This window comes from Canis lupus, chromosome 20 (genome assembly GCF_048164855.1).
Source record: "Canis lupus baileyi chromosome 20, mCanLup2.hap1, whole genome shotgun sequence".
NCBI classification, from domain to species: domain Eukaryota; kingdom Metazoa; phylum Chordata; class Mammalia; order Carnivora; family Canidae; genus Canis; species Canis lupus.
In genome coordinates, this window is record NC_132857.1 from 55,332,478 (window position 1) to 55,349,946 (window position 17,469).

Genomic DNA, 17,469 nt, shown 5'->3' on the forward strand with positions numbered 1-17,469 from the left:
ATGGATGCGACCAATCATGTGTAAGCTAACAGAAAGCATCTACTTGATAAAAATCTAGGTCAGTAAGAATTTTTAAAATATGAAATCTAATAAAATTAAATACTAATTAATGTGCATAGATCTGATGTGCAGCTGGCTGTGAAAATGGGTAGATTTACTAATTAATGTAATTCTTTTGTTGAGTTGAATATTGAAGAGGTCTCTAATGCCGTTTCTTTTTGATACACAGTAAACTGTATCAACTGAATGGACTGTCATTATAATTGCTTAGCCTAAATATTTATTTACACTGACATTTATTCACCTATCAAATAAGTACCAAGGCTAGGCATGCAGAGTGAGCTAGCAGATGACAGTCAAGCTATCCCTGTAACTTCTGCTACGTATTCCTAGCATACCAGTAAGACATCAGAAGAAAAACACATTTTATTCCTAAAATGTTGCTTACAGCTATCAAGTACTTATTGTGTCCCAGCTGATTTACCCATATTATTTCTAATTTGTATAGTTTTCCAAAGTATAAGGTATTATTGCCCCCATTTTAGAGATGAATGAGCATTGGAGAACATAAATAGCTGTCCAAGATCATGCATAACTGAATTAAGACCTGAACTCAGGTTCAACTGATGCTAAAACCCTTTCTTCCCAACTGTGTAAGTTCTTCATTTAAAACATGTAGTAGTCAAAAATGCTGTTTTCAGTTTCAAAATCTTTGAAAATGCTCAACAGATAGTGAATTAAAGCACATCACTGTGTGTTAAAAGCCACATTTGTAAACTTTTGATGCACTTTTAGTCAGTTACTTTTGCCTTCTCTCTGGACTCTGGTCTCACAGTGTATAATGATTAGGGTATATGTGTCAACACAGTTGAAATGTCCAAACTATCAAGAGAACTGCCCCTTGATTGTGAATCACATTTGGTGACATTTAATGAATTCGTATCACCTCACTTGATCAGATACGAATGGGTTTCCTGGTAGACCTTTGAAGGAGGCAACTATGCAGATGCTGGTTCTGCCCTTCCAAGCATGATCTAACACAGCAAGGGTGAAAGAGCCCCCACGGAACATGTTCTCCTCTTCCCTTTGGTAACGGAACCTGGACAGAACTCAAGTGACCTGCTCGATCCAGTGCCTTTTCCACTCTCCTAAGCAGTTCAAAAATGTTACAGTAAGACCTCAATTAAGTGGAGTAATCACCTGCTTTGAGAACACTTAATTCGATTGGTAATTTATTTTTTAAGAAACTTCATCTAAAGAGAGTTTTTCTGTTATAAACAACCCAAATACTGATTTGTTTTTTTTTTTAGGCCTATATGTGAATTAGGCCATGGGACACATTTAAAAATGTATTACATCTCAAGTATGGGAATTGTAGGCAGAAGTCATTTTAAAAAATCAGATAAAAGATATAAAATGCTTAGAAAATATTTCTAAAATTTAAGAATATACAAGGCTTTATTAATTCTATTTGGTGGTTTGAAATTGCCTTCCCATGAAAGCTCTCTGAACACTTTGCATTGTAAAGTTTACAGGTTTCTATTAACTTTTTGGACATCAAATGACAAGTAAAGTTTAATATTTCCATGTAACAGATTTAGAAAATGACCAGTAGGATACTTGCTGACATTCCTCAAGTTGTAAAGCAAAGCTCTGGTGGATCTGGCAACCAAACCCCAAAGTTCCTGATTCTCAGTCCAAACACTCACTGCTGAATGCAGGTATGTTCTGAAGTCCATCAGTAGTGTACATTTAAAGCAACTTTCCATGTATGAAGAGAGCCAAGTTCCAGCAGTTTAAGTGGTTCCAGCACGTGTCCTGTTGTGTTTGGGTTTAGAGAGGAATCCAAAATCAAGTGCCCTCAACTGGCAAATTTTATCAGGCCTGTGCCTCCTGACTGCTGCCCACCTGCTGGCCATAGAACAAAACCCCACATGCCAGTAACCCTGGCCTCTGCAGAGGACCTCGTCCCGTCAGTGTCCATGTGGCCTATGGTTTTTCACTATTTTCAAAGAAGCAAAAAATTTAGACGACTATGCTCACCAACTTAATAACTGAACCTTACCTTCTCCAATGTGATAATCATTAAATACAACTTTTTCGCTTTAAAAGCCCTTTTATAGTCACTTATTATTTTTTCAATAAAAAGCATTTTATCAACTCTTCTAAACACATGAAAATATAATCCTCTGAAGAGGCAGAGCATGAGTTTGTACCAGAAGAGAAAATAAGTTGAACATTGATTTGCCTTAACTCTTAAAGAGATACATTGACTAACAAGAACATAAATAAACCCATGAGTGAATATATGTTCATGGATATTTATACATATTTTTTTTAAACTCTGGAAAAGAAAGTGTTCTTTCAGCACAAAATGCATTTGATTGAAATTCAGTACAGCCACTGATATGGTAGGTATAAGAGAATGAAATAGAGACCACAGAAGAACACTGGGTAAAACTGCAAAGTAATGAGCTTGGTTTTTTATGCTTTGTATTTATTTATTCTCAGAACATGCCAGTAAAGAAAATAAAGGGAAATCATCATTTCCGACATTTGAAGTTACAAGTGCAAAAAGATTATGGGATAAAAGGGCTTAGGGTGGATTGTACTATAGAAGTTAGCCCTCTCAGGGTACCGGAAGTCTGTGTAGAAATAATCTTCTCATTGTAGAGAGACTAATGTAGAGTAAAGGGCAAAGGCTCCTTTCAGGTTGTGACTGAATTAATAATAGTTGCTATTAAAAGTATTTCCACCCAAATTTTTAAGTGCTCCAGATTTTATCCCTCATCTGATGCACAAGGCTTCTAGGTTCAAAGTTGCCTTCTGCTCTGTTTTTTAACCAAATACCAAAACTCTATTAAATTATTGATTGTGTGATAAAAATCTATGTCTGTTCTTTCAGTTAAGTTTTTGCAAAATGAGCCATTTCTTCTTTGCTGTAAGATATTTTTACAACAATGTCTTGCTGTTTAAGAAGGTTTCCTATTATCAGGGTTACACCACTTGTTTTGTTTACATATTCCAGGTTTAATGTTTCCTTGTGTACAAAAGAAGGAGTTAAAATATGTTTGACTTTAGACATTGAGTCTGTATAATCAAAGGTGAAAACAGAACTCAGAGTGGTGTGATATGTTTGCTGATTCAATGATCTATTTTGTACCTTTCAAGAAATAAATTGTCCCAGTGTGAAAATTGGGAGAATTTTATTCCATTGCAATACACTGAACTCACTTACAAAATCACTAGAAATCCTTCAGTTCCCTAGGACATGCCTAAGCTATTATTTACTAAAATCAAGTGGTCTGAAAACATTGACGCAGCTTCTAAAAGTGTCCAAATTCTAGGCAGTAAATGTTAACTCTACAAGAATTTAACTCATTAAAAATCATGCTTAAAACCATTTCTGTGGTATTAACAAAATAGATTTCATTTCCACATGCGTGTAGTACTAGATAAATCATAGAAGTTTTTCCTTTATAGGAACTTTTATCAAACAACATTAATGCCAATCAAGCAAAGAGTAGAGTAAAAATTATTTTGTAAGGATTACACTTCTTGAAAATTCAAAGTAGCAACTCACCTTCTTACAGATTAAAAATGGAACTAAACGACAGAAGTCTGAAGGAGTAGCTGAGGTACTCCTGGGGGAGAGCTGCTCCAGGAAATTTCAGAGACCCATGGGTACAGGTATAAGGGAGAGTGTTTACCATAGAGACCCTAGAGCAGGACTCTTGTGCTGCGCAACTCCACAGGGACACCTCTCACACTATATAGCCTGATAAACATGCTTCCTGGAACACAACTCCATAAAGTTGAGCAACCCGGAGACCTTTTGGTATTTCTTCGTACTGTGAGAAACTAACTTGCATTATAATCCACTAGAGATATGTTTTTAATGTATAACAAAAGTTTCCTTAAAAATCTTATGTGATGCACTCTGACCTTTTTGATCCCATTCTAATCATATCTTACTCTACTTTTTTTCTCTAAAACCGTCATGACACACTGAAATGATTTTATCACCCACTAATGCAACACGACCCACTATGTATATATAATATATAATATATATAATTTATATATAGTTTAGTACTTGTATGTGTATATATTTTATTTATATTAGAGATGTATTTTATTTATATATTTAAATATATAAACATTTTAAAATATGTATTTTTTATATTTATATTATATTTCTGTTTATATGTGTGTGTGTATATATATATATACAAAAACAGTTTACACAAAATAATACCCCAGTTATACAATATATTCTTTTATTTTTCTATTTCATTTATCAAAATATAATGGTTGGGGCATTCTAAGTTGGTTTTGCAGCCCCAAATAGGCCTAAACTGTCTTAGAATATCCCCGAGGTAATTAACTCAGCAAATAAGTATTGAGCACTTAGTATGTGCTGAGCACTTTCAGCACTACAGATAAAGTATACGATGGAAGAATTCAAAGTTAACTGTATTTATAACTTAGAAACTCAGTTTACTCTGCTCATTAAACAACATAAGGAGAGAAAACTTCTGAATGGAATATTGAAGCATTTTTTTTTAATTGTAACTCTACCCCCATATTCAGAGAGCAGAAATCTCACTAAGCAAGGGATTTAACCTCATTTCTCAATATTTGTTTCCTTACAATAAGTATTTTTTTAATGTGATAAAAAGGATTTGTAAAAAAAAAAAACTTTTGTTACTTGAGTAAACAATGGAAAATCTCAAGCATTTTTGCATTTATTTTAAGTTTTCGGAGTGATTCTCTGTGTTAAAGAAATAGAAATGATCAGTAGCAAAAAAAAAAAAATCACATCTGTCTCTTTTTTTTTTTTTTTTTTTTGTCTGACGCCATTACCAACACAAGACTGATCTTGATACAGTCATGATGACTCAAACATATTCCAATATTCAAGCTGCATCCCTTCCACCGGCTTTCCTCCTTCCCAGCAGGTTAGCCCTGCTAAGGGTGGAGAGCATTTCCTTAGATACTGCCAAGGATCCCTTCCCCCTCTTCTTCTGTGAGCACTTTGATTTGGGGTCCCTCCCTCCCTTCCTTTTAGGGAACAAACAGCCACTAGTCCCTAGGTCTTCCTGCCTACTTCTGGTAAAGGAATGCAAGGAATTTACATCAGGATCCAAAGCACATGGATTGAAATTGATGTATTTTTGTAAATACATATACCATGCCATTAAAATAATATCTTGTTGGAAGATCTAGACTTCTCATACAAGTTATCTATTTTTTTTTAATCAATCCCTTGAATATAGAGGAGAAAATGTTACTATTTTCATGGGGTTAAAAAGTGAGTTACATTTATTCACTAGAGTATGATGTTTTCTCTTGCTTCTACAAGCATTCATTTTTATTAAGGATTACCATTGACCTTGTTTGCATTTAAAGTATACTTGCCAAAGCAAATGATAAAGGTCAAATGGCGAAGGTGTATCTTTTATATGACTCATTTCTTAGTTCTTGAATTTTTATGAATATAAATCAGTATTTGAGTATATCAACTTAGAATTTGGGCATATTCACTTAGAAAAAATTTTCTAACATAAAGTCATATTTATTCTAAATTGGAAATATAGATCAAACTGGTATAATGACATTTTTAAAACACTTATTTGTGTACTTGTCAAATCTGTGCCCATACAAAGACATGTCCAGCAATATTAATACTTAAGAGCCAACCATAGAAGAGTTTAGGATAATATGAACAATGACTTTTCTTAAAGAATATCGGTCATGAGAGAAATAAGTCTAAAGAGGTAGATATTGCCTTGTTTTAAAAAGCAAATTTTTTTTTAAGGAGACAAAAAATAAACTAGTAATCATAGGAAAATATCATTTAAAACTCCTAAAAAATTGTTTAGTGGTTCTATTTCGGTATGTACAGACACATATACACTGACACACATCAAATTACATGTGTGGACAAAGAGTACTGTTTATATCTGGAAATCTACCCCACTGGGCAAGCCACCACTGTCCTTTCCTGATTGTTCTGGTTTATCTCAATCTCCGATTGGGTGTCTAGGCACATGCTCTCACACCAGGAAAGTTTATCTGGGTGGCTTTCCAGTCTTATCTCGGCTTCATTAAAATCAACAGACAATGAGAAAGAGATTATGCCAGTTTATGGTGCTGCTGGCTGGTGTAAAATAATCATTTTTTCCCATTAAAGGGCTTCTCCAACTCACTAACTTGTTCCAAGCCCCAGCTGCCTTTTGGTTGTTAAACTGCTAAATGTTTTGTGAATAGTTTGCTTTAAAAAAAAAAAAAAATTTAGCAACTGTCCCTTTCATTAGTTTTTTAAGCACAAAACATCTTGGCTGGAAAAAAAAAATTCAACTCTAAGAAAACATTTTTCCCCACATACTTCAAGAGACCATATGGTTTTTATGCAGAACTATGAAGTAGGTTTGCCAGAGTGCCTATTCAAGATTAAGTGGTTCAGAAATAAGCAATCTCCAATTTTGCTCCAGATATAAAAATCCAAGGTCCTCTGGATGACCCTAAGTATTACTGAGTGGCTTGAAGAACTCAGAGTACTTTGGGACGGACCTTTTCCTCCATAAGAGGATTTTTAACTGCCTGGAACACATGAGAGTCTAAAGTAACTTGTTCTCTTCTAAGGATCCTTTCCTGTCTCTTATCTCCCAGCTGTGGACAAACACTGGAGAGTCAATTTTCCCTTTCTCCACAAATGGGTGGTATTCTCTCCCTTACTTCCCATACACCCATGCTACACACACAGCATCAAAAGCTCTGATTTCTAGAAGTTGAAGGCAGGTTTTTTTTTTTATCTTAATAGATTGATTCAACCAACATTTTTGGAATACCGACCATGTGCTAAAGTCCACGTTAGGCCTTGGAAATAAGAAATGATCCTTGCCTTAAAGGGTTTAGAAAGATGATTTCGAATTTCTGTGCTGCTTTGTCTATCTATGGTGGGAGGGTAGGGGTGTGTGGAAAGCAGCTTACAATATTTTCAGTCACATCTGTTTGTTTTCAGGATGCATACCTCCATGCACTTTATTATCTCCTTGTCCACTCTCAAATCCCCAAACAAATGTTACCACTCACTTAGTTTACCCTACACCTTCACTTTTATAGTTGTCCTCTTGCTATATACCTGTTAAATCTCTTAGCATATTGCACTATTAGTTACATGAGCTGTATGAATAGAGCTTTAAAATGTCCTGATCCATAGAAGCTCTCAATAAATGTGTATTTGAGAGAGGAAAAAGAAAGACTGAGAGTTTTGTGCATTTATCTCTTTTCCTAAACTCTGACTTTCTGCAAGAAAAGGGCAGCATGCTGTTTTTGTTTTCGTTGTTTTGTATCACCATTTCTATCCTTTTGTTCAACAGAGTATTCTTGTTTGTTGTTGAAAATTGGAGAAAATAAAAAATAAGCCTTGATTTACATATTACCCTTAAGAAGTTTGTGGTGTTCACCACCTTCTTGTTTGTAATACAAAAATACATACAGAGTAACCCTATTTCTTTATTGTCATTCCTCAAGAATGTTTAAATAGAGAACTCGTAGAATAATGTCCCCAAATGGCTACTTTCTTGAATCCTAAATATGGATGCTTCTCATATAAAAACAAAAAGACAAAAATATGAATGACAGTAACCTCTAAGGAAACCGTACATCAACAAAGCCTTGCTAGAGTATTTTGAAAATGTATGCTCTGACTGCGGCTAGAGAAATGGTGATCTGTACCTTTAAATATGTCATTATTGGTTAGCAGATAAGGAAAAAGGCCACAGATAGCGATTACCAGTAAATAAGAGTTGTTATTACCTTGTTTAAAAAAATGGTTTCCAAATGCAAATAAAGCATAGTGCCTATTTATGGAAATAGCTAATTTTCAGAAGCAATGAAATGTTTAAGGTGTTGATTGTTTTATTACAAATCTGAATTAACATTTAAAGAATTGTACACCATATGCCTACTTCAACATTCGAAATGTTCTTACTCTGCTCTTTGTGAACAGTCATTGTTTCATAATAATATTTTATAAATATTTATATACTTTTAAACAGAGGGTTTTTTATCTCATTCTTGAAATGAAATATGGAGAACTTAAAAAAACAGACCTGACACCTGGAAAAAATTGCAGTCGTGCAATATAGCGATATTCTAGAAGGTGTGTTGGATTATACTGATGTATTCTTATTACTATTACTATATCACCACTACTAACTACAACTAGTAATGTAAATAATAATGCTGACAATGATTGCTCCTTTTACTTGTACAGACTTTACACATTGCGAGCCTTTCACTTACCTATTTTTGATTCTCACAACAATCATGCCACTCATACCAGTTTTTCCTGAGGAAAAATTCAAAAGTAGCAAGGTATCATATGCCGGAAGATGTTCATACCTGTGTTACATATAATGATGAAAAAATGAAAAATGCCAAACTTTATCAGAATGATTCAATAAATATGATCAATATTAATAAAAATATTAATAGAAATGTCTGTATATCAAAAAGGAAAAATTCAAAAAAAAAGAAGAGGAAAAATTCTGGTGTTATTCTGTTAGAAGAAAACAAAAAGAATATAAAATTATATTTGCAATACTAGTACAACTATGGAAACATTTCTGTGTATTTGTATTTGGACAGGCCTCAATGGTAACATGATCAAATATAAAGTTTTTTATGGCATAGCACAGCAGTACAGTGTTAGAATTACTTTAGATTTTCAATAACACTGATGTTGTTCATTACATCATATACATGTTTAATATAAAGTTAAATGCATAAGCCTGTAACAGTATTTGCTCAATGCATATATTACATAATGCATCTCTTTAGAGAAAGACCTTTTATGAAAAATATGACTGTAGGTTCCTTTTCAACAGAATGTGATTCTCCTACCCCATCTCTTGTGCATCTGAATCACCAGGGGTGATTTCAAAGAATACTACTGCCCAGGCTCTACTCCCAAGAGATGAGTTTTCGACTTATCTGGGATAGGGCCCAGGCATTGTTTTTGTTTATTTGTTTGTTTGTTTGTTTAAAGTCCTCCAGGTAGTAATTCTATTGTGCAGCTTGTATTGAGAACTAAAAGGATTATAATGAACAACTGAAAGTTTATATTTTTAAATATTAAGTTTCTTGAATTTTCACTCAAGCATAAGACTTTCAAGATTAAGAATGCTAAAAAAAAAAAAAAGATTAAGAATGCTATTTAGGTGGTAGCATTTGGTCTGATTTAAGGAATGCTAAGTGCAGAGTATCTTTATGCTATCAGAGTGACAAAGATTAAAAAAATAATGATAAAATACAGTGTTGGTTAGAAATGAACACTGCCATACACTGTCTATAAAAATGTTAATGGAGTGTGCATTGATCAACTTTGCTGTGGGACAGTTTGAGAATATGAATCCAAAGCGTTAAAAATATGTAAACCCTTTTATCCCTGGAATTCCACTTTTAAGAATTTATCCCTAGAAAATAATTGAGTGTATTGGCAAAGCTAAATTAACAAGAATGTTTATCATACTGTTGCTTACTAGAGTAATTGTAATTTGATTGTAAACAATCAAATATCCTCAACTGGGATTGATTAAATTTTGGTATATTCATAGATGATAGTTGTAAAATGTAAAGTTAACACAATAATGTATTGATAAAAGAAAAAAGTTACAAAGCATGATTCCATTTTTGTTAAAATATGTAATATATGTATATATGTCTGCATATGTATAAACATACAGGTGGGAAAGGCCTGAAGCACTATCACTAACATATTAATAGTTCTCTTTATCAGTATTTTTTTATTTTGTTTTGTAGTCTCCTGCATATTCCAGGTTTTTTTTTTCCACTAAAATCAAGAGGCAGTATTATAAATAAAGACCAAAATGTTTTCTTAAATGGAAAAGTATCTTTCTAAAAATAAAGCCTTGTTACCTTTATCTAGTCAGTTGAATGAACTACAACACAGATTTCCCTCTCTTCACCTTGTCCAGCTTGTGAAAAACAAGCTATTTGTTAGAAACAGCTATTTCTTAATATATTTTTAATATTTCTAAACTTCTTCAATATATATTTTCTCAAAGTAGATTAGGAAGTATAAAGTTAAATTTAAGTTTTACTAACAGATTTCAACTCCTCTCTGATTGCAATTCATCTGAGTTAAATCCTCAAAGGTGACATGTAATGAATTACTGAAATGGATCTTAATGTATTTGTATGGGCTCGTCTTCCTTGGCATCCGTAATTAATAAGCGGTTGGTTTTTCTCCTTCTTCATTCTAGGCGGTTCAGGACCATCCTCCTCCATAGCCATAGCTGGCACCAACCACCCTGCCATCACAAAGACAACATCTGTTCTTCAAGATGGCGTCATAGTTACCACCGCAGCTGGAAACCCACTGCAGAGTCAGCTGCCTATTGGGAGTGATTTTCCTTATGTTGGCCAGGAGCACGCACTTCATTTTCCATCCAACAGCACTTCAAACAACCATCTTCCACACCCCTTGAACCCCAGCCTCCTCAGTTCTCTACCTATCTCTTTGCCAGTGAATCAACAGCATCTCCTAAACCAGAATCTATTAAATATCCTCCAGCCTTCAGCAGGAGAAGGCAAGTCTGAGATCAACCTCCACCCTTTAGGTTTTCTCAACCCGAATGTAAACGCTGCTTTAGCTTTTCTCTCCGGTGACATGGATGGGCAGGTATTGCAGCCTGTTCACTTTCAGCTCTTAGCAGCCCTGCTTCAGAACCAAGCCCAAGCAGCTGCCATGCTTCCCCTGCCATCTTTCAATCTGACCATCTCAGATCTTTTGCAACAGCAAAATACCCCTTTACCCTCATTAACACAGATGACAGCCCCACCAGACCATTTGCCAAGCAATCAGTCAGAGAACAGCCGAGCTGAGACCCTTTTAACCAGCCCCCTGGGGAACCCTTTACCAAGCTTTGCAGGCAGTGACACTACTTTTAACCCCCTGTTCCTCCCAGCTGTCACTGGGGCCTCAGGATTAATGGCCTTGAATCCCCAGCTGTTGGGAGGTGTCCTGAACTCAGCATCGGCCAACACCGCTAATCATCCAGAGGTTTCCATAGCAACTTCCTCCCAGGCAACCACTACCACAACCACTACATCATCAGCAGTGGCAGCACTGACTGTCTCAACACTTGGTGGGACAGCAGTGGTGTCAATGGCAGAAACATTGCTGAATATATCTAATAATGCTGGGAATACACCTGGTCCAGCTAAACTCAACAGTAACTCTGTGCTGCCACAGCTACTTAACCCTCTACTGGGGACAGGTCTGCTTGGTAAGTTAAATTTTTTCACAAATTTTTACAAAAGAAACGTTTTTCTAATTCTATTTTCTCCTTTTTAAAAACTCCATTTTGTCACACTATTTTTAAAAAATGTTTTTATTATGTCACAGCTTGCTTAAGGAACTAAATATAATAACACCCACACACATCCCTAGTTATACAAACATGAAAATGACTTTTTCCTTTTCCCCTATTCTAGCAGTACTAAATATCATTCTAATCTGCTTTTCTCTGATCTTCTGATTCTGATGCCACTTAACCCTAACCTACCTATCATTCTCTTAAGCCAAGTAGAGTCTTATTTTTCAAACAATAAAGCACAGGTCCATCTTAAAAATAACTTTTACTTGAATTTTAGTTGGTGTGGCATCACAGGGTTAGTATGAGCAGCTGCACTGTGGATGGAAACAGCTTGAGGAAGTGTTTTTTCCAGGTGATCCCTAAATAAACAAAACTAAATGCTTATCCAGCAAAATGAGAAACAGGGCATAAAAATATCCAAAGATAAACTTTGCCCAAGTTCAAAGAAACAGTCTCAATAGCTGTGTTAGATTTCCTCAGACAGTATAATTCCTTAGAACTTTGTGGCTTAAAAACAAAATCCTTCATACAGATTATTCTATCACAAAAAAAGTTAGAAAATAATGTCAAGTATATCCAACTGACTCATGCAGGTAACTGTAATATTAAGTACAGAAAGGGTGTCCATAAAGTCTGGAAATAGGCAAATATACCTGATATTGCCACAAGGGCATCTTCAATAGGTAAAAAACTATGAATAATATGTTTTTAGGCTTTATGGACACCTTTAGAATATAGTTTATTATTTTATAGTTTACTAGTTGCTGTGGTTTATTTTAGTTCTATTTGGCATTGAAATCAACAGTTAAATAATTTAAAAAGCATTACAGATTTACATATTTCAAGTTACAAGACAAATGACAATGACATTGTCTTCAAGATAATTTCAATAAAATTTCAAACAAGTTAAACCTGAATTCTGAGTATAAACTTAGTTATTAACTAATCCCGTCTGATTGTGTAACATTTATTTTAATGATTATGACAGTGAGTTCTTTTGTATTGTTAGCTTTCTTTATGATTTTAATTTTAGGTAACCAACCTTTTACTGATAGTAAACCTTTTACTTAAAAACAAAATATGTATTTCTAGGCCAAATCTGATTTTATTTTATTTTTTATTTTTTATTTTATTGATGACTGTGCCTTGAGAATTAAATTTTTTTTTAAAGATTTTATTTATTTATTCATGAGAGACACAGAGAGAGGAAGAGGCAGGGAGGGAGAAGAGGGAGAAGCAGGCCCCATGCAGGGAGCCCGATGTGGGACTTGATCCCGATCCCGGGTCTCCAGGATCACACCCTGGGCTGAAGGTGGCATTAAACCACTGAGCCACCCAGGCTGCCCCAAGAACTAAATTTTGTAAACAAGGCCTATTGAGACCCACTCATAATAGTTTGCTCAAATAGTTTAATAGTTTGCTCAAATACTTACGATTACTAAAACATTTTAGGGCTAATTTCAGCCTTTAGTTTCAAGTGCTCTAACAAAAACAGTTTTGAGGAATTATGAAAAACAGTTTTGAGGAATTATGTAACACTGAAACTCAATATATAGGGATAGAGCAAAGACTAAGTAGTGTCTCCAGAATATAAAATCAAAAAACTGATTATGAATGATAAAATTGAGTAATAAAACTCCTCTTTATTTACCACTTAGTAGGATGTTGAGGAGAAAAAGAGAAAACAATGACCATGTCAAGTCTAGTTTTCCGTTTTTGTTTCAGGGATCCTCAGGTACAAAGAGAGGCATAGGATCTCCAAAGAGTCACATTGACTTACATTTTATGTTTTTCAAACTATAGGTGACATGTCCTCAATAAACAATACTTTGAATAACCATCAACTGACTCATCTGCAGTCGCTGTTAAACAACAATCAGATGTTTCCTCCAAATCAGCAGCAGCAGCAGCAGCTTCTTCAAGGGTACCAGAACCTGCAGGCATTTCAAGGACAGCCCACAATTCCTTGCCCGGCTAACAGTAACCCCATGGCTTGTCTGTTTCAGAACTTTCAGGTACTCTTTCCCTGGGTTCCTTGAATAGTAAATAATGTGTAGGCAATGTCTGGGTCTGTTAAAATGCTTAACTGAAGGCAAGAGACCAGAGAAGGAAGTAATGTGTCCTCTCACCTCCAATTACTATTATTTCCCAATAATGAATATTGTTAAACATTCCAGTCTTTTGTGTGAAGGTTATTTTATTTTGTCTGAGGCATCTCAGTGGTCCTTTTGGAGCTGATAGTAAACACTGATCACATGATCCTCTTAAACCCTTTTGTGGGTTCCATTGCTCTCATGATTGAAATCCATATCTTTAACCAGCTGGCTTGGCCTCACTCGCCAGCCCCAGCCCTCACCGCCCTTCCTGGCTTCCATCACTTAGTATTCCTTTAGTTCTACAAGCTAAATACATTCCTAATAGATTAAGGAGCTAGATGGAAAGAGGAATGCTTAATAAATACAAAGAGAAAATATAGAAGTATTTTTAAAATAATCTTGAGGTAGAGAAGGTTCTTTCAGTAAGACACAAAATCAAGAAGTCAAAAAGAAAAGAAGTAATAAGGTCGAATATATAAAACTTTAAAATCTCTCTATGATAAGGGTATTCTAAACAAACTTAAAGACAAGTGGCACCCAGCAGAAAATACTTGCATGATAATGGCAAATAATTGACATTCGTTATAGAAGAAAAGCTCCTATGAATCAGGAAGAAAAAAAGATAATTGATTAGAAAAATGAGCAATAGATATGAACAGAAAATTCACAGAAAATGAAAAGTAAATTATTAATGAACATATGAAAAGAGTAATCAGAGTTATACAAATTACAACACTAATGTGTCTATCAGATTGATTGATATCCCTTGCCGAGAGTGGTGTGGGGAAATGGATCCTTTCAGATATACTGTTGGTCTGATTGTATGCTGATATAGTTCTTTGGGAGGGTAATTTGATAGTTTATCAGGTTTTTAAATATACATATCCTCTAATGCAGAAGTTCAACTTCTTTGTATCTGTTTTAGAGAAATCTTCAACCGTGAACAAAAGGGCGCAGGCTAGAATGTTCATTACAACATGATTTGTGGTGGCAAAAATTAGAAGCCGCGTCCATCAGTAAGGAAATAATTAATATATCATGATGTATCTGTCTTTTGAGTATTTTTTTAAAGATTTTATTTATTAATTCATGAGAAACACAGGGAGAAAGAGGTAGAGACATAGGCAGAGGGAGAAGCAGGCTCCATGCAGGGAGCCTGATGCAGGACTCGATCCCCGGTCTCCAAGATCACGCCCTGGGCTGAAGGTGGCGCTAAACCGCTGAGCCACCCGGGCTGCCCTCTGTCAAGTATTTTAAAAGGTTTAGATAGATTTACATAACTGATTTGGAAAGATCCACAAGAATGCAAGACTTTAATACTGTGGTATTATAGAACAATACTAAAATACTCTACCATTTATGTGAAAGAAGGAAGGAAAGAAAACTAGATATGTACCTACACACCTTAGTGTATTAAACATAAGTGTCTGCAAGGATGCATTCCAGCGCTGATTACTCCTGAGAGAGGGACTGGAATCAGAGTGGGATGCGAGAGTCAAGTTTGGGTGGGGAGGAGTGACAAAGAACGTTTTTATCTTTTTCTGAAAATGAGAAAATATTCATAGACATCTTGTGTAATAAAATAATTTAGAAGGGAAGAAAAGGACTCAGCCATGTCACTGAAAATCTCAAACAAGTAGATAAAGCCTGAAGAGAACCCACTAGATTTAGGACATCGTCAATGATGGTGGAATGCAGTTTTGGTGGAGTGGTAGGATGGATGGAAGGTGGATGGAAGGATGAAAAGGTTGGGAATTAAAGAGTGTGGATTAGTCTTTCAGAAACTTAACCATAAAGAATAAGAGAAATAGGGTGGTGCCCCAAGGCAGACATAGTATGAGCAAACTTTTAAAATATGGAAGCTGTGCACATGGTTGTATGCTAAAAAAGAAAAATTTAAGAGCAAAAAAAGAAAAAATGTGGAAAAGATTGAACATAATGAAGAGAAGGGATAACAAATGAGGCAAAATCCCTGAGGAGTGCCTTGGAAATCAGAGCATAAGTAAGAGGACTTACCCTCAGAAAACAAGAGGCCCCTCTTAACACTGGGAAGCAGGGCAGGATGTGACACGTGTATCATTGCAAAGTGTGTGCTGCCAGGGGGTAGGGAGTAGCAGAGTATAAGAACTATGAGAATTCTTAACCTGTGAACTCCATTTTCTCTGTTAAGTAAGGGTTTTCCACTAAGAATAGTGCTGGAGATGCTGTAACAACCAGCTTGAAGAAGTGGGTAAAGATTTGAACAGTTGTGAAGGAGAATGATACCTAACTTGAGGATCATCAGATTGATGGAAACATTAAGCCCCCAGCTGTAGTTGAAAGCCCTAAATTTCTAGGCAGATACTCAGCATTCTCACTGGATATAGATAAGGGCAGTTAAATTGATCCCACATTGAGATTTTATCTGGTAGGTGTAGACAGGGGGAGAATAACAAGAGAGTGGTTGATATGTTGATGGATCCCAGGTTCTGGTTTAGTGGGAAAAGATGTGAAGACAAGAAGGAAGAAATCTTTGAAGAGGAAATCCGAAGTAGCAAGGGTCTGGAGCAGCAGTTTTTAGGTGGGGTTGGTGCAATTAGAATAACCTTGGGGACTTTTTCAAAGTGCATTCATCCTCCCTGTGCTGACCATTGACATTCTTACCTGCTGGGCATCCCCTTCCTTCCCCTCTTCCCAATTAAGAATCACTTCTATAGAGAGCCATTGTCATTGCTGACCGCATGGTGGTGTCCCCCAGTCAGTAGCCTGGTAAGATTGAAGAGTAGGTGTCACTGCTTTATCTGAAGTCTTCAGAAATATAATGTCATATCAGAAATATTTTATTGTTATGAAAAAAGTGTGTGTGTATATATATATAGAGAGAGAGAGAGAAAGAGAAAGAAAGTGTGTATATATATATTTTATTGTTACGAAATAAATTACGAATATTTTATTTTATTGTTATGAAATAAATTACGAATATTTTATTGTTACGAAAAAAGTGTGTGTGTATATATATATAGAGAGAGAGAGAGAAAGAAAGAGAAAGAGAAAGAGTGTGTGTATATATATATATATAGACAGAGAGAGAGAGAGAGAGAGAAAGAGAAAGAGAAAATTTTCTTTTAGCTTATGTTGTAGTTCAGTAGAAATATCAGTGAATTAGAACTCCTTTCCAAAATCTGGTTCCCTTTGTAATTTGAGCAGTGCTGGTGATGGACTTGTCTCTCTGAAACCCAACTTGCAGAACCTGTAATGACGTTTAAATACATGGAGTCATTACCTGAAAACAGTTTGTGTCCAACCACCTCACCTTTAACTTTTCTAGAGAATGTTTGGTAATGATGAGTTTTTTATTTTTTATTTATTTGTTCATTTATTTTAGAAATACATTCTTTTATTTTTATTTTTTTAAGATTTATTTATTTTAGAGAGAAAAGAGAGAGTGCATGAGCAAGGAGAGAGGGGCACAGGGAGAAGGAGAGAACCAGACTCCCCACTGAGCACAGAGCCCTGACCAGGGGTTTGATCCCAAGAACCCAAGATTACGACCTGAGCAGAAACCAAGAGTCTGACGCTCAACTGACTGGGCCACCCAGGTGCCCCAGTGATGAGTTCTTTAAATCTTTTTTTTTTTTTTTTTAATTTATTTATGATAGTCACACAGAGAGAGAGAGGCAGAGACACAGGCAGAGGGAGAAGCAGGCTCCATGCACCGGGAGCCCGACGTGGGATTCGATCCCGGGTCTCCAGGATCGCGCCCTGGGCCAAAGGCAGGCGCTAAACCGCTGCGCCACCCAGGGATCCCTGAGTTCTTTAAAACAAATGTATGAAATAATTTCAACCAAAGAAACTACCCAAGTATGATCAAGACATAAACTCTACTATACAGAGTGACTTTTTATTACATTTTGAGCCTTGTTCTTTCTTTATATTTCTCTCCTTGTTATATTTGTTTGCCTTTCGGTAAATCTTAAAATTAT

The 17,469-nt window shown here is 35.5% G+C and overlaps 1 protein-coding gene across 24 annotated transcripts in view; it reads left to right on the top strand.

The window, feature by feature from the left end:
• MBD5 (methyl-CpG binding domain protein 5) overlaps nucleotides 1-17,469 on the top strand; it is a 433,497-nt gene that overhangs the window by 389,488 nt on the left and 26,540 nt on the right. For 22 of the 24 annotated variants that reach the window (XM_072789109.1, XM_072789112.1, XM_072789100.1 and 19 more), the window contains 2 exons: nucleotides 10,296-11,321; nucleotides 13,215-13,426. In XM_072789109.1, coding sequence (XP_072645210.1) covers nucleotides 10,296-11,321; nucleotides 13,215-13,426 — 1,238 coding nt within the window. The remainder of the gene's footprint in view (nucleotides 1-10,295; nucleotides 11,322-13,214; nucleotides 13,427-17,469) is intronic. The other 2 variants (XM_072789124.1, XM_072789125.1) reach the window with 1 other exon arrangement.